This window comes from Rhea americana, unplaced genomic scaffold (assembly GCF_003343005.1).
Source record: "Rhea americana isolate MKP2758 unplaced genomic scaffold, rheAme1 scaffold_6, whole genome shotgun sequence".
Lineage (NCBI taxonomy): Eukaryota > Metazoa > Chordata > Aves > Rheiformes > Rheidae > Rhea > Rhea americana.
In genome coordinates, this window is record NW_028186756.1 from 4,107,442 (window position 1) to 4,124,713 (window position 17,272).

The window sequence follows — 17,272 nt, forward strand, 5'->3', positions numbered from 1 at the left end:
TTCTCAAGTTGCACAAACTCAAGGAGTACAACCTGGAGGTCACAGCAGCATGGGCACTTGTGGCAGAGTGTGCTGCTGCGGTCTTGGGTCCAGCTGCCCTTGGCAGGGAGGCAGGTGCTCCCTTGGCTCCTGGGGTCCAGGGTGGTAAACAGCAGAGCATGGCACTGGGGCTGTGATCAATCCTGCGCTGCTGTTTGGCTTAGGCTTGCTGGGTATTTGTGTCCTGGTCCTGGGTGTTACGGCCCCAAACAGTGTGTTTGAAGGAGCTGACGATGCCAGGAGGTCCAAACAAACATGTCTTCTCCAAAGCCAAGTTTAATAGGTCACTTCTGAGGTTCTTTTAAAGCCAGATGAAGAGCAGCTGCTCCATGCAGTGTGCTTGCATCCATGCCAGCAGGCATACTGCTTACTGTGTATTTTGCTTTACTTTCAGTTAGAAGCCTCCCTACCACAACATAGCGAAATAAATGTTTGTGCAGCTTCAGTTTAGGGAGGCTCATGACTGAGCTGCTGCCAGTAGTTGTCCAGATGTGATCTCTAGTGTCTTTCATACCACGTTCAATTAATTTAGTTTAGTATCTGGGGGCAGAAAGCAGAGCAAGCTCCCATATCCCTGCAAAACTTGGCGTAGACATCTCTTTGGTCATCTTTACTTGTGGAAAGAAAACTGTTTTCTTTATTTGTGCTTTTAGTGATGGTGGACCTCAACACAGAAAGCTAGATTTTGAGCCAGATATGAAGTTCTCTAAACTTCAGCAAGTGTTTGAACTAAGGCTTTGGGTCCACATGGTTTGGAGTTGTACATTTGTTGTACTATTCAGGTCCAAATCAGGATCTAAACCCCCTCAAAGCTTGGGAACATTTGAAGGGTTTTTCGTTTTGTTCTGTTTTCATAACCTGTGCAATTCTATAACTCTTTAAAACTACGTTCGTTTTGAACCAATCTGTCATTTTGTTAATATTCAGCTTAATAGAGAAGCAGCTGTTTTTAAATAGCAACATGTGATTATAAATATTTCTACTAATAGCCCAAGCCTAGCATTCTGACTTTAATTAATCTGATTATATTTAAAAATGAATTGTGGTAACCCTTTGGACATTATATATATATATATATATATCTTCAACTAGTGAAGCTGCTAATCAGTTTTGCAGAACCGGCATTCCGTGGGATAGGGATTTACCTTGACTGAAGACAATATTAATCCCTGGCTGAAAAGACAACTATCACTGTATTTCTGAGATAGTTAAACTAATATGTGTGGAGTGAGCTTTTTTTTTTTTTTTTTTTTTTTTTTTGTAGTGTACACTATTTTGGTGTTTTCAAAGCAGTTCTACCATGTGGAAAATGGTTTTGAGGTAGGTTTTCCTGTCTTCCAGTTTTCTGAGATCTTTGATCAATTAACAACTATATACTTAAAGCTTAGAAAAGATAGGAATAATTTATGTGACTGTTTACTGCAGACAAGTATCTGTGTGTCCAAAGCTGTTTGTCTGGCATGCTTCTTTTGTCTAGCTAGGAATAGACGAAAACTGGAGGCCAGTTTCCTCTTTTGGTTTCCCAAAGAGTGTGTGTGTGCTGGCTCCGAGGAAGGCAGGGAGTAAATGTACAGCTTTTGCCTTGTTTTTAGGAAATATGCCACTTCCTTCTTGCATGAGACCTTGTTAAAGTTGCCCAAAGATGCTTCCTGGGACACTTCCTAGCACTGGTTCTTGACAGAAGCATGTCTAGCATCTTTTCTGCTACTGCTAGCCTTTGTGAGACACACAGAGGTCCCTCCAGGTCTTGGAGACCTTCAACTTTCACCAGCATGAAATGATGGTTTAGCACCCGGCGCCTTTATTGGACTGTCGCTGATGCAAGCTGCTGCCTCAGGAGTTGTCTGACAAACTTTTTTTAAAGGATTGATTGGTCTCTGACACTGGAAGGGAGATACTGTTTTTATTTTAGGCATCTCAGTGTATGAGTGAAGAAAGTAATCTGATTAGCCCATGCGCTGGAGAAGTGAACCAAAGAGAAGGTGAAAATACTAATAAAAGATACAGTTAATCTGCACTCAAACTGGGCTTGGAGTTTGCAGTATATGCTCTAAGAACAAGCTTATATAACCTCTATTTCTATTCATAAAGGTTTATGTGGGTCCATAGTGAATTATGCATTTAAAATTAATCCACTGAGGCAGCCCACTGAGATGCCACTTCTCATTTAGTAACTGCATTATGGACTTTGTGCTTCGTTTAGGGGCTGAGAGGCTTTCTCTGCGCTGTGGAGAGGAACTGGCCTGCCAGAGTCGAACGGGGGGTTTCAAACAACCGTCCCTCTGTCACCTTCCCTGAGTTAGCTGTAAGACTCACCTTGGAGACTCGTCTGATGTGACTCACGCAGCTTGGCTGAACCTAACAAAACCCAACCAAGTTGTGTCAGAGTCTCTTAGAGGAGAAGATTAATGAATTTTATTTATTTATTTTGCTTTCTTAGGGGTTGGGAACATTTGGTTCTGAGGACGGCCTTCGCAGGGCTGTGGGGACCCACAATGAACAGGCCCACACATTAGGATTTTATAAAAGCAGCAGTAATTCAAGTTTATAAGAATCTTGTTTGTGTAGTTTCCCAGTTCCTTAAATGTTTCGGAAAGGTTGAGAGCTTTTCTAGATATTTACACGGGTTGTGTTACATCTGAGATATCTTATGCTCTTAACTCTTCTTATCTGAAGTCTTCAAAATGCAATTTTGCTTCTAAAATGACTGCAAAATGGCGTTGTGAGGCTCTGTGCTGACTTAAACTTCCTTAGCTTAAAAGTAAAAACATACCAGTTCTGCAGATTCACACTGTGATCTAAAACACAAATTGAGACCTTTACACGCCCTACCTCATCCATCACCCCAAAATCACTCGTTTTGAGGATGACTGCCTTTATTGACTGTAAGCAAGCCTGTTGTCTTCCTGAGCTGCTGTTGGCTATTAATATTTATTATTAGGGTTGTGCTTTGGGACCTTCATTTAAAAAAATGTGCTAGATACCTAGCAGACCTTTCAGTTTGTGTTTCTCATTGTGTGAACAGAGCTCCTGTTACCACAGCCTTCAAGTACCTGCTGAGTATTTAAGCAGTAATTCTGCAAACACTGAAACCAAAAAAGTCTGGTTTCATATGGAGACGTATTCCCGTGCTTGGGTGTCTCCCAGGACGTTTGTCCCTCTCCCTTGTTCCCTGCGCACGTGTGTGTGACTTAACCGGCAAATTCGAACAGCGTGCAAATGGCTGGGTTCTCTATGCCTTTCCTCCCGCCAGTCTGTTAATTTTCATCATTTTTCTCTACTAGCCCTTGATTTTAATGAAACTGGGAGGATTTTTGAAATTTCTACCGCCTCCTTTCAAATTTGGTTTAAAAAACAGCCATCTGATTCAAAACTTATCAAAAGTGATTGACAGGCAATGTAATTTTATAAGTTGAACCTCCTTAGAAAACCAGGCTAAAAGTACAAATAATTGTAACATGATTTTTCTCCTATCTATGCATTCCCTCTGCATTCCTAGTCAGCAAAGGGAACAGTTTGCTTGGTTTGCTGCTGTGGTTTTGTGCGAGAGAACTAATGTGTGTGATTTACGAAAGGAGAGCTAAGCTGAAGAAAAGGATTTTTATGTAAATGCCAGATGTGCTTAGTCTTAGATAATTTTTATATCTACTGAGGGGTTAAATTTCATTGCCTAGGTCCAACTGCTATGAAAATTTTTCTCTTGCAGGTGTGACTGTGCTGCATTAGTTGAGAGTTTCACTGCTGCGGGGGGTAACGCAGCCACTCCCAGAGAGGGCTCTGACTATCAGGGTAGACACACGAGATGCAGGAGGTAAGGTAACACCTATATGTAGTGACCTTATTTTAAAATAGTCTTGCCTTTCCCAGATTTGCTATGAAATTAAGGTTCAGATCCTCGGTTATTTAGGTGCTTTAGTAATTTAACAGAGAATCAGAGGTCTGAGTATTTGGGGTTCTAAAGTTAAATTAGAAAACAATGATGAACATCTTGAGGGAGAAAAATATCAGTGACTAAAATAGATCAGAAGCATTTTTTTTTAAAAAAAAAGTCTTATCATTTTAAGGACATGCATAGATTTATTTGTGTGTAGATTAAGGGTAAATAAGAGCATAAAATTACATGTTCGTTTTAATATGTGAAAAAGCAACTGGTTGCATAACTATCGAGTTATGAAACCTGTATTTTTGTCCTCTGTATCCTGAACATCTGTGGCCTATATTTAATTGCAGCTTTCATCTTCAATTTGAAGAAACAATGTTTAGCCTGAAGATGAAAGTGATCTGTATGGTGAAATCAGCTAAGTAGCGTGGTCAGGTCTCACTAGCTAATAGAAAAGGTGCTTTTATACATGTTCTCATTTAGAAATTGTCTTTGATAGTTTAAATGCAGTTAAGAATGTTCCAGTGTTTTGAGTAATCTGAAGAAAGGAAATATGAAAGAGGGACTATAACTGAACAGGGCCAGGTGTGTAAGAATAGAGACATGTGGCCGTATTGCACTATCAATTTTTGAGTAGAAATCCATAGTGATTTCAGTGGGGAGTCAGTCTGCTGAAACAGAAGGTGACACGTAGATGACATGTATCTCATCACCTTTCACACAGCACAGCATAAAGGCCAAATCGCTTCAGCCCAGGTTTCAAACTGCAATCTATATTTTGCAGTTAGTCTCTCTATCTATAATGGGCTGGATGAGACTTCTGTTTTAATCAACTTCAGTTTTTGGAGACTTGTAATTCAGATCCAAATGCTAATCTGCATTTGTGACTCAGAAATCTCTAACTGGCAACCTAATCATAGAAGGAAAAAAAAGATCCTTAATGCAGAAAACGGATGGTAAGATTTAAAGGGAATGCATCAGAATCATAAAATGCAGGAGTCAAAAACTGTTCTGATATATTTTCCTTTAGTTTGCTTCCTTTTCCCTGTAGCTGTTAAAACATATTCAAGCTCAGATTAGGCATCTTAGACCGTGTCTGTGTTAGAAATCAAGATGTCTGCAAAAGTACAGTGATGAAGATAATGCAAGTTACAGGGTTTTAGTTTTAAAACAAATGATGTTGTTTCAAGTAAATCTTAGAGGAGGTTCCTAAGTACCTTCAAGAGATATTTCCTGCTACAACTACAGTTTGCTCCACATACAATACGGTTTATTTTTGCAGCGGTAAGGAATTCTAAACCTGCAGTTTCTACCTCCGCATCTCACGAAATGGATAGGTGGTCTGCCGCCTCCTTAGGATAGGCTGCTCGATAATGAAGGCTTGTTCTTACCCATGGTATTAAAAATTTTTAACAACTAGGTATCTCAATTAACCAAACAGAAGATATTTCCATTTACCATCAAACCATAGCTTTTATTAGCACTTTAATTTAAGAGTTTTCTAACATGCTGCAGTTCATTTCATAATAATTCTCACTTTAGGTATGTAGATTAAAAAGAATACAAAGGAGTCATGAAAACATAGTGTTCGATAATGCATATACTTTTATGGCTGCCAGCAGTTCTCTTATTTAAGACAAGGCTTTAAGATGTAAATTATAAAATTTTCCAGAATAGGGAGGACATTTAAAGAGCATCTGTGAATTACTCTGAGTAAGTTTCTTCTGTAAATTGCTTGAGAAGAAAAACAGACTCTTCCTAGGCATTGCAATAAATTGTTCCCAGCACTTCACCTTAATACACTAAATGAAAATGCAGAGGAAGCAACGCAGTATTGGATGAACCTGTTTCAGAACATTGGCTAGGGCCACAAAGCAAGTAATTAACAAGCTGAATGAAGCATTTAAGCCCACGCCTTATCATTTATGTAACTAACCTTTGAGTTTTGGACGCACTGGTATGCTGCAGTGAAGCCTACACAGTGTTTCTTTTATGTATGTGTATTGAGCAAATGGGAAATGCATACCCTGCCATTTGTTTTTCACGTTTTCAGCACTTATCAGTTCTCTGCCTGAGTGATCTTATATGGCAAAAATGTATGCCTCTTGGTCCTTTTTTCTGTAATGCAGTATAAATCTAGATGAGTCTCAGCCTTGTGTGTGTGTATGTGGGATATTCTACTTTTAAGGGTGTTTTTGAGCTTGTTTAATGCATGACTAGTAGCACTAGGAAAAGAAATAATTTGATGCCACTTTCATGAACGAAGCGAACAACTTCTGGGGATGGCAGGGGATTCTGCAAACTCCTTGTTTATGGAGACAGCCTTCATAAATAGCTTTAAAAACAAAACAGGAATGCTCTAAACCCATGTCATCTGATTGAGAAGTCTGAGAAGAAATACTTTCCATTTTTTGCAACACTTCTGTATTTCCTATCCTGAGAAATGCTGGGCACATTAGGAGCACTCAGACTGCTGCTGACAACATTAGTTTCCTGTAGCGCTACTAATACTTAACAGTGGAGTCTAACATCACCTCTGCAGTTGGAGAGTGAGTCATTTTTGCTCATTAATTCTCTTGCTTTCGTTTCTCCCTCCTGTTCTTTTCCCTATCATTTTATAACCAGACTTATTTGGAACTCTTGTAAGACAAACACCATTTCTCCTTGGCGGGAGGGAAATAAAATAGCATACTTAACATGGTTATATAACACACTGCTACTCATGCCTAAAATGAGGTCATTTTGATTAATATATTTATCTGATGTGCAGCTGTAGCAGGAGATGCAATTGGGATTGAAAGAGCACTGTTTTGTCTTTTTACAGTATAGTGTTCAGTTTTTGTCACTAACATCCCCAAACTTGATGGGGGGTTGTTAGTTAAGGTGATAATCTGTGCCCTTGGTGTATGTCCTAGCTCTCCAAACCTTGAAAATCTTTACAGTGCAGAAACAAAACTTCCTTTTTCTTTTCTTTCCTCTGTAAGAAGTCCAGTCAGAATTCCTTACTAATTTTATTTATTAGAAGTAGTCCAAAAAAAAAAAAAAGTAAATAGCAGGAAAGAAAGTGTGTGGGGGGAGAAGCAGACAAATGAGCTATAAGTTATCAGGGGAATAGAAGAGTTTAGGATGACAAAAACGGTGCAAATAAAATAGAAGTAAATTGTGGAATTCCTTAAGTTGAAGATGTTGCTGGATGAAGGGGAAAGATGAGTAATAAAGCTAGTTGCAGCAGGCCAAAAGAATAAGCTAAGCAGAACACATCAAATGGCTCTAGTATCTTCTATCAGAATCAGATAATCAGTAGAATTTGCTTCTGGAATACAAGTGAATCTCTTCTTTTGGGATGTTGAATTGCCATTCTTCAAAGTTCTGACGCATCCGGTTCTATTTCGGTTTGATGACTCCTAACAAGACACGTTAGACGGCTGCTGTTCAGAAGCCAGTGTTTAAAAAGACTGTGTTTTTCTGTTCCACTCTTTCTGGCAAAAAGCTCATTATTCTAGTGCTCCCTCTCTAACCTTTAGTTACCCTCCTTGCATAACTGCGATGCATCCCACCATGCACTTCTGTGACCCAGTTGTGCCTTTCCAGTAGTGACTTTATGGGTTATGAAAGGTGTGTCTGCCAAATTGCTATGGAAACGTTTACCCTACTGACCCCGATTTCCTAGATATTATGTAGTCATCATTCACTAAGAAGTGAAAAACAGTGTAAAAAAAACTTAAAAGAAAATGAATTCAGCTATGTTGAAGATCCTTGTGTATGTTCTTCAGCCTTGCTAGAGTCTGGGCTTGTCATTGATAAAAATACGTGTGGAAACTGCTTTTAAATCACTAATGCTTCAGTAATCTTTCAAAATGAATTTCGGATGGTACATTCAGTACTAATAGTCACAGTACAAGTCACTGAGTCATCTAAGGAATAACAATTGCTTTGTTGAACTAACCTACGGTCTAAATTGTGATGCTCAGAAGTCATATTTTCTAGACTGTCTGCAGAACTGCTAAAATCCTTTACATTATCATGTCATTTATTACTATGTTTTCTACTCATGATAAAACCTGTGTGGATGAGACTGAAATTCTAATATAAGCCACATACAGAAAACTTTATTACTAGTATTACTTTTACAAAATCTTTCTGTAGCTCATAGAAACACAAAAAGCCATGTGCTTAGTTTTCTTTTCAATCACATAATACAGCATAAGTCACTTATAAAAGTTATTTAATAATTTTTCTTTCATTTATGGCATTATAAATCAAGAGCAGATCTACTTAAACAAAAGAGGTTATGCTAGCATCAAACTGGTATTGACAGCGCACTCAGGCTTTCATTATATAGATTCTTTCAGGCAGTATATTTTCTGTTTTAACAACGTTAAGAGCCCTCCTAGTGTAAGATGTAAGCTATTCAGTATGTGGCAGCTCAGAGCTAATCTTCACAGCAATTCTTGTTCTTCATGTCAGTGCCCCAGTTTTTGGGTTGCCTCTGTATTTTACTTTTTTGATATAATATACAACTTGTTTAGATAAAAACATTTCTTTTTTCTGATAAAGAAGGCCTGATGACATTAGGGCTTACTAGTTAAAAAAAATCACAATTAGTTCTTCTGTTGCATCGTTTCTGGAGGACTTGGTACAAGTGACTGCTGATTAAAAACTTGCTCAATTTGAAAATTAGAAATCCTTTAAAAACAGTTGCCTCCCTGCCCCTCCCTGAAAACCACAGCCTTACAGTAGTTCATTAATGAAGTTTATATTCTTCCTATGTGTGCATGTGGCTGGGGGGTGATGGATAGTATACCTTATACTGTGAGTAGTTGTGATTAGTACAGAGTGAAGCATAGGCAAGCCATGACTGGCATAGCAGAGATTTGATAAACCAGGTTGATGACTGCAGTTTTGGGACTTGAATACTTTTTTTTTTTTTTTTTTTTAATCCAGCTTAATGGTTTCAAAACTAAAATCAAGAATTGAAGGAAATGATTTAAATCAATGCGTTCCCAAGTAAATAGTTTTGACTATTTTGAAGGAAAAACACTTCAGTCAAAACATGTCCTCAATGAATAATCAAATACACTTATAGAAAATAATAGTCTGACATAACTAGTTGTTGGCCTACCATATACAGTCTTAGCCTGTGCCCTGCTAATTAAACAAACACAGGGCCTGAACAAATCTACCTAAGAGACCAGCAAGCTAAACTCCAATACTGTAAGTGCTTGGGACTTCCTTGCATCCTTCTTTTATCTTATACACTTAAACAACAAGAGCAGCCTGTATATACTTAACTTTTAAAAACTTTGGCAACTCTTCCAGGTCTTCTAGTAGTCATTCCTCTTGTAATGCTAAGTGTAAGATTAAACTGCTATTTTCTCCCTTGTCTATAAAGGTCAGGATTTAAGCAAAATTTTCCTTTTTTTTTTTTTTTTTTTTTTTTCTGTCCTTGCTAAAAAACAGACCTTTCCTCTGTTCACAAATGAAGCTTAAACGCAGCTATGACTCAATCTTGCCCAGACTTTGAATGAAAAGGTACCCTGGTTATTACTTTAAGTCACAAACTGAAGTAGCTCACAGTAAAACAAACAGTAATGTACAAGAGGTACTGAAGCCTGCAGAAGTGCTTACAGTGCTGTAAGCCAGGCCCCCTTCAGTTCCCATTATTCTTCCTTTAATGACAAGGAAGAAAAAAAAAAAACATTCAGGGTCCTTTACAAACTGTGAAGTTTAGGCAATTTGCTTTCTATGTATTTGTTCCCTCACCTCAAGTTTTGTGGTGTGATTGTTCAGTCTAGGATCTGTTCTTGGTGCTTTATCTAAAATACCTAAAGTAGCAGCTCACTTTTAATCCAGCGTGAGTTCTCTGACAAGAGTGAGAATAGCAACTTGGTTATTACCTGGTGAAACGCACGCTTGTAAAGATGATCATGATGGAAAGTTCAGAGAATTATAGTAAAACATAATAGACAAGGAAGATCTCTCTCAGTTAACACCACTGTGCCTACTAAAGCAAAGTTTTAAGTGGCTTGCGTATTTTGTGATTGATTCCAGTGATTATGAAACCCCAACCACTGTGTTATGAAAACTTGCAGAAATAAGTAGTTGATATAACAATACTCCTTGTTGAGGGTAAATTCCTATCTAACTGCAGTATCAGAGTTTGAGAGCAGCAGGAAGAGCATTCCTGAAGACAGTAGACAAAAGAAACTGCTGAAGGATGCATCTGAAAAGATAACTTTTCCAGTGCTTTCTTGTCCTGTTTTAGTATTGAAATTGTAATTGCCTTTTTAATTATATTCATCTTTGTAATTTTGTTGAGAGCCAAAGAGTAAAGAACACAAAAACTTTAATTAGCAAACACAACTCTCCACACAGACTTTGTCAGTACAACAGAATTTTAAGTACATCTACAAACACATACAGTTTCTTTGGACTATGATTTTTAAAAAATATATTGTATATGACAACGAACAAATTTGGAAAAAAAATAAAGTACTTCAATCTTACGTAGAGGTAGCTGAACAGTACTCTGTTCAGTGATACGAGTATAACTTGTTTCATTTCAAGTTCATTACAGTGCACAAAAAAGATGTTTTACAAACAAATGGAATACACAAGCCCACAAAGAACTGTTTTCATTTGAAATGGCTTGATATATTTCTGGCACTCTTGCAACCACATCACTTCATGGAATTAAATTGGATGATTATATGGTGTCATATTAAGACATCTTTACACAATAGTCTTTTCCTCCTCAGTTTTGTACTTCTCCCTTCTGTTACCATTAAAATATAGAAGCTATTGCATTGTTTTTGCTACACTTCTGCTCTGTAAACCTTTGTTCTGCAAATTTAATGTAAAGACTTAAAGGTGCATATGTATATATAAAATATATGGCTATGACTTACTTTCTGAAAAAGCTTAAGAATGGCAACCAATAACAATACAGGCACTTCTATGTGAGGGTTAATTTAGACCTTATGAAACTCTGACAATAGTAAGCACTTCATATGATAGTAATAGTTCATTTTTTTATTATCTATCATTTTAATCCTGACTAAGCAGATTAGTTTCTTGTTCCCAGACAGTATTTATTTAGCAATCTGTTTCAAAATAGTGACTTTTTGTAGTGATTTACTGTGCTTTGGAAGAGACCCCAAATCACTAGATCTTAAACTTTGTGCTGCACTGGATACAAGTTAGGTTGTGAAGCTGGTACGTTAAGTGAAAACTAATGAGGACTTGAGCTCATCTGATGTAGGACCCGCAGACTAAAGCACTTTGGGGAGCACTATCCTAAGCACATACAGTTTCATCAGGGTTTACATGTAAATTGTAATTACTTTACGCTTTTTTTTAAAGTAGGAGTTTGTATGTATGTTCTCCATTCCTAAACATTGCATTGAAATACAACTCCTGTCTGTCATTATCTTGAACACTAGTAAAATGCCAGCACCAAGCAGGAAATCATTAAATCACCATCTAAACCTCAAAACTTGATTTTCCATAAAGTTTTCTCTCTCTACAGTTTACTGTACAGCATAAATCTAAATGCTAAATCCAAATCTAAGGTTGTTTGTTTGTTCTTTTTTTTTTTCCTTTTTTCCTCCAGAGATTATAATAACCTTTGGATTAAGAAGTCAGTGGTTCAGGTGTTCTGTTAGTGAGCAGTCAGTCATACAGGACAGAAGCATAGGCCCAGCAATAGGTCAGCCATTCAGTATGGCAGATGGTATTTCTTATTGCTACAAGCTAAAGAAGAGAAGATAGAAGCACTTGAAATTAAAAATAAAGTAGTAAGAACTTAGTTTCAACTAACACCAGAATGTCAATTAGATCCAGACCATTCTATCATTTCACTAACACTACTAAACAACTTTCTACAACTGTGTCTGAGATCACTCTCAGGTTTGATTGCTGCCCCCCTCCCCCATAAATCCACTCCTACCTCAGGTTTATTTTCAACCAAGTTGTGCCAACTGAGATGAAAGCTATTTTCATGGAAATATTTTCCTTTAAGCTATTGCTAGACAAAATAGCATATAAAACAAAGGAAAGTTACCATGACTGTCAGAAGTTGCTCTACGCATGAGAATGATAAGTAAGTAAGTTTTTCAGAGAACGTAATACTCGTCTGAGAGAATGTTTTTAATCAGAAATGACACACATATATACAGATATTTGGAAAGGTGACATAGCCAGCCTTTGTTACTTATTTTAATGTATTTGGATTAAATACTTCACTTACTTACAGAAGAGTGAAGGGGGTTTTACAAATGAACAAAACTATCTCAAAAATGGAAATCTAAAGCTTTCAAGAAGCCTCCAGGAGAGATTTAGGTGGCTTTACACACAATATTCTTCTGGAGACTGATTATTTAATTATAGTTTGAGCCTTTTCTTGCCTTTCCCCTCTGCCTCACAGGGCAATGGCTTTTTCTGTTTTCCTTCTTTTAAGAGGGACTGATCACATTTTCATGGAATCAAAAAAAATCCATTGATTTTAATAATCCTAAAACTCAGGATCTAGGGTCAACAGAAATTAACCTTGATGGAGGGCTAGCAAAAATTATGTATTGCTTATGCCCTAACAAAGACTAATCAATACTTCTGGCCACACAGGAAATGCAAGATTGAGTCATGATTTTTTTCAACAATATCAGCAAGACTTGTTAGGGGGACAAATAGGTATCTAGAATACTGTGAAAAGCATAAATAGAATATCCCCTCAATGATCCTCTTATCTGATCAATGCCGTATCTCTAATTAAAGTGAAGGTATTTAAATCTATTCAGCTGTTTATTCATGCTTCTAATAAATGCTGTATTTACATAATTGTACCAATTAATACAATTCAAAAATCAAGAGTGCTGTGGCATAATTGGAAGATTTTTTTTGTTTTTAAATCTTAATACTGAATTATCATCTTAACTCACCAAAGGCTAAAGCTATTCATCCAGCTTTTCCTGAACAGGTTTGTGTGTTCCAGCATTTTTTTTCCCCCCATTTCTTCCCCCACCCTGGATGCATTTTGCACTTTATACATTGATCTAGGATGTGCGGCCACAGAGCAGTCCCAGATAGAATGCTGCTGTACATATACAGATTAACTTTCTCAGTATGTTGGATTTATTGTGCACATGCAAATCAACTGTATGCATTATGTGCAACAGGTCCAGTGTTTCCAGGTTGCAACAGATGCACTGGGTATGCATGACCATAGTGCATGCACACAAATTTCTGCTTAAGAAAGTCTGGCAGCTTTACCCCTGGCTAATTAAAAAAAAAAAAAAAAAAAACAACAATAGTCATTTAAAAGTCAAGGATTCTTCCCATGGCAATTTCTAAATCAACAAAATAGGCAGAATATAAGTACGTAGGAGATGTAGCATGCAGGAAAAAGAACAAGGTCAGTGAGGAAGTCTACAAATAAGAGATATTTAAAGTCCTTTTCTCACTGATATAAAGAAAAAACGCCAGCTTATTTCTATGGGAGCAATATGGGCCCCTGACATTATGCATTAATACATAATGGTTTAAGAAGAATTGTATTTAATAATTCCAAACTTCCAAACAAATAAAAATCACTTAAATATTGACTTATGAAGACAAATGCCAATAGCAGGTCTCAGCCACCACACTTGTTATTGTTCAGAATGTGTACGTATTTCTATACATTGTTCACAGAGAAGCATGTAAAGTACCATTTACAGAAAAGAGTGAAGCAATCTAGCAGTTTGGAAAAGAGTTGTAGCATTTCTAGAGTAGCTAAATGCAGATACAGGATACATATTCCTTCACAATGTTGAAACGTGTTTCAGTTCCATTAGTTTCTTTGTACCCTTATAGAAAAGTCCTATAGAATTTAACAAGAGGGGAAACAGTTTTATGGAATCTTAATGGTGCAGAAATTATTCTTAACTAATCAGTTATTTCTAATGCTTCGATAATGGTACAAAAACCATACAGAAAACACATTAAGTTCTACTGCATTTCTTCCATAAAGGCATGGAATGGCACACAGTGCTATCCTGGATAAAAGTAATAAACTTGTAGTATTCCAAAATATTTTCAATTCAACTTATTTGTTTTTCCACTGAAAAGGGAAACAGTAGGTTAGAATAAAAGGCCCAATTTGGCTGTACTGAAATCAGTGAAAGTCAAATTCATCCTAGCAGAGGCAAGATCAATCCCATAAAGTGGCAGACAGAAAGCAATGAAAGCAGTAAAGAAGTGAACTATTGCTTTAAAACCAAAACCAAGATACTGCTATTCTCCTCTCTGTCCTGTTTTTACCTGCCTTATAGCTAGAAGTGATCGCCCTAAAATCTACTTGTTTCCCTTGGGTGTTAGTTGTTATTAGCAGCACTACCCTATCTCTGCTAAGGAAAAATGCAGTAGCTGGGTAGAGATTTGAAGCTAACAGAAACCTGGAGATTGGGATGAAATAAATAGCATATTTATTAAAACATATTCCTTCTCATGTGGCACAAACTACCCTCTGAGTCCTACAGTTCAAATCAACCCCCCTGCCCCCTCCCCTAAAACAAATCCCAGTAAACAATCAAAAAAAAAAATCTTAACAGCAACAAGGCTTGATATAAACAATCTATGTTTATATCGATACCCCACAATGTAATGATAACGTAATGTAATGTAATACCCCACAATGAAATGATACCAAAACTTTTCTTTTAGGAAGAGCCACTTTTCATATAATATTGGTTCTTTCTTAGCAGCTGTTGTAGCTTTTACCCTTTCTTGTGAGAAAGGGTTCAGATATCAATTTAACTGCAAGTTATTCTTGTTTTGTGGAGTATTAAGGAAGGGATCCTTCAGTCACCACTCTGGCCAGTTCCCACTGAAGACAATACTTGAATTTAGCAAAGCACTTAAAAGCTCATGCTTAAAATCAAGCACTTGCTTGACTGTTTTGTGATATCAGAGACCAAGTTGTTAATGATCAAGCTCTAACTATGCTTGAATCATCTCAGACAATCTGTGTATATTGACAACTTCATGGCAGGCTGTTTCAGGGAAAAAAAAAATCTCTCTTAGACTGCAATAGAACTGGGGATAAGTAAGAAAACATTCAAAGTATTTGAACACAAATACACTGAAAAATGATCACAGCAGCTGCTTGTGCACTGCTAATATTGTTTTCTCCCCAGTCATAAATACAGGGTAATAACACTATAAATAAATATAGCAACTCATTTTCCTTTAGAGAATGTACACATAAATAATATACATTTGGAAACAAACAAAAAATCATAGTGCAAAAATAAATTATCAAATGGAAGTTGTGAACATTATTTTACACAATGCTATATAAAACCTGAACCATTTGGAATAAAAGATTTTGCAGTTCACTGAAATAATGCATTAACATTATTATTTCTGCTTCACATTAAACTGCACAATTTCCTTTATCCACTACAAAAAATAAAATAAAAATAAATTAAAAAAAACCTCTTAAGCTTTTTAAAAGGTTTATGGCAAACAAGATCACTTTTTTTTTCCTATCACATTTGTTATTAATTTAGCAGTGCAGTGATTGAATAACCATCTCAGAGAGAGTTCCAAAAGGAAACTACTGAAGCATCCATAAACATCCTTTGCTCTTTATAACTTTTTTCCTTTGAATTTCAGGCTTGAAACATCCTGACACTCAAATTTGTAAGACATTATTGCAGTTAGGTGAAGTTACAAGGGACACTCTACAGTCAAGTACTGTGGGAGACTTCACAGCTCTCCTCACCATCACCGTGATCTTGTACGAGTCATGAATGTAAGGACACGTCTGATGCCATTCAAGCGGTCTTTGAGGGATTTCATGGCAAGGAAAGGGAGCTGAGCTCTGTTCTCAAGTGGAAGGACAGCTAGGACCCACCAGCACCAGGCTGGCCCATTAGGGTTAGCCTACAGCGAGGGAGAAAAGCAGACATTAGGTTATCTTTAGATAGTAAGGTCTTGTTTTTGAAGAACTTAGACAGAATTTTGATAACCTGCTTGCTAAGTTGCCATCTAACTGCCAAACTAATGGCTTGTAATTTACAGGTTGGCCTGAAACAAAAATTACAGCCAAGCTGCATCTTTCCTAAAAATAGGATCTCAAAGGTGGGGGGCAGGGAGATATAATTCTATTTCTAGTAACAGTTTATAGGTTAGGTCTTTTGGATTTTTTTTTTTTTACTCTTATGTTACTACTGACCCAATATTTGGGAGTCTGCCTCTCCTTCACTTCATACACCGTTTCTGCATATTTAACTTATGTCATTATATTGTTAGTTTAAGAACCCTGCCATCTGCAGTCTTTGAACAAATGTATCACAATTCTTGTCCTCTATTTTCTCTTATTCATTCAGCTGGAGACAGAATAGGCAAGAAAGCATATAAATCTCCGGGGATCGATACTTCATGTATTCTCAGTAATTTATCAATATTAAATATGAACTTTCTTTTCAGAACAACACTACCATGGGTGCCTGGCAACATAATGCAGATGATAAGCTTAGGCAGGATAAATTATGAAGATTCCTGTTTTCATCATCAAAAGAGCATGCTTCCTACTTTATTGCTCGTTCTGTGATTTCCATCTAAAAAATAAGTTACATAAACCATTGATTCAGGATACCTGTGGGTCAGGATCCTTAGCTGGCATTGGACCAAAATGACTGAGAATTCGACTTTTGAGCGCTTGCTTGAGTGAGTTAAACCACATGTATGCCTGATCATAGACAGAATCATGGAGAACAAGTAATGCAGCATAGTCTTGTCCTTGCACCTGAAATGAGTAGAGAAAGAAGGAAGGTCACTGTTAGTTCAGCACATTGGAGAAAGCACCAAATTAATTTTTGAGGTTTCTTTTGGTAGGAGGGGAGAAGAGAAAGATTGAGAGAGTTCCATGATAAGTCCTGAAAAGTAATTTTTTCATAGTAAATTTTCTCCTAAAACAAACCCATCTACCAACTCCTTCACCTTCTTCTTCTGCTCTATTCTAAACTAAAGACAACTATTTGCAGAATAAAGATTTCCAGATTGCTAAATGAAATCACCTCTACATAGATATCACATTTACATAGACCAAAAGCTTTGTGCAAATTTTTTTAAAACTGACTGACTCCTTAGAATAGACATTTTGTTTTCCCATTGCGTAGCAAAAGTTACATCACCCAGAATGATTTTTGCTTTGATTATAAAAAAAAATAATAATATAAATCATATAAAAACTGTACTGAGCATAAAGCTACTCCCAATTATCTAAATGGAAGCTTTCCAATTGGCTTCCATAAGAACGGAGGCTTTTTCTTTTTTTTTGTCATCTTATAAACTGCAAAAAAACATTCCATC

General features: G+C 36.9%; 1 protein-coding gene across 3 annotated transcripts in view; it reads right to left on the minus strand.

The window, feature by feature from the left end:
• Window positions 1-9,598: 9,598 nt before the first annotated feature.
• The window catches only part of LONRF3 (LON peptidase N-terminal domain and ring finger 3), a 28,094-nt gene continuing 20,420 nt past the window's right edge, over window positions 9,599-17,272 (minus strand). The window contains exons 11-13 of one of the 3 annotated variants that reach the window (XM_085319748.1): window positions 16,557-16,706; window positions 15,681-15,841; window positions 9,599-11,671 (exon numbers count right to left, since the gene is read on the minus strand). In XM_085319748.1, coding sequence (XP_085175874.1) covers window positions 15,683-15,841; window positions 16,557-16,706 — 309 coding nt within the window. In that variant the 3' untranslated portion in view covers window positions 9,599-11,671; window positions 15,681-15,682. Of the gene's footprint in view, window positions 13,193-13,454; window positions 15,842-16,556; window positions 16,707-17,272 lie in introns of those variants that run through there. The other 2 variants (XM_085319747.1, XM_085319749.1) reach the window with 2 other exon arrangements.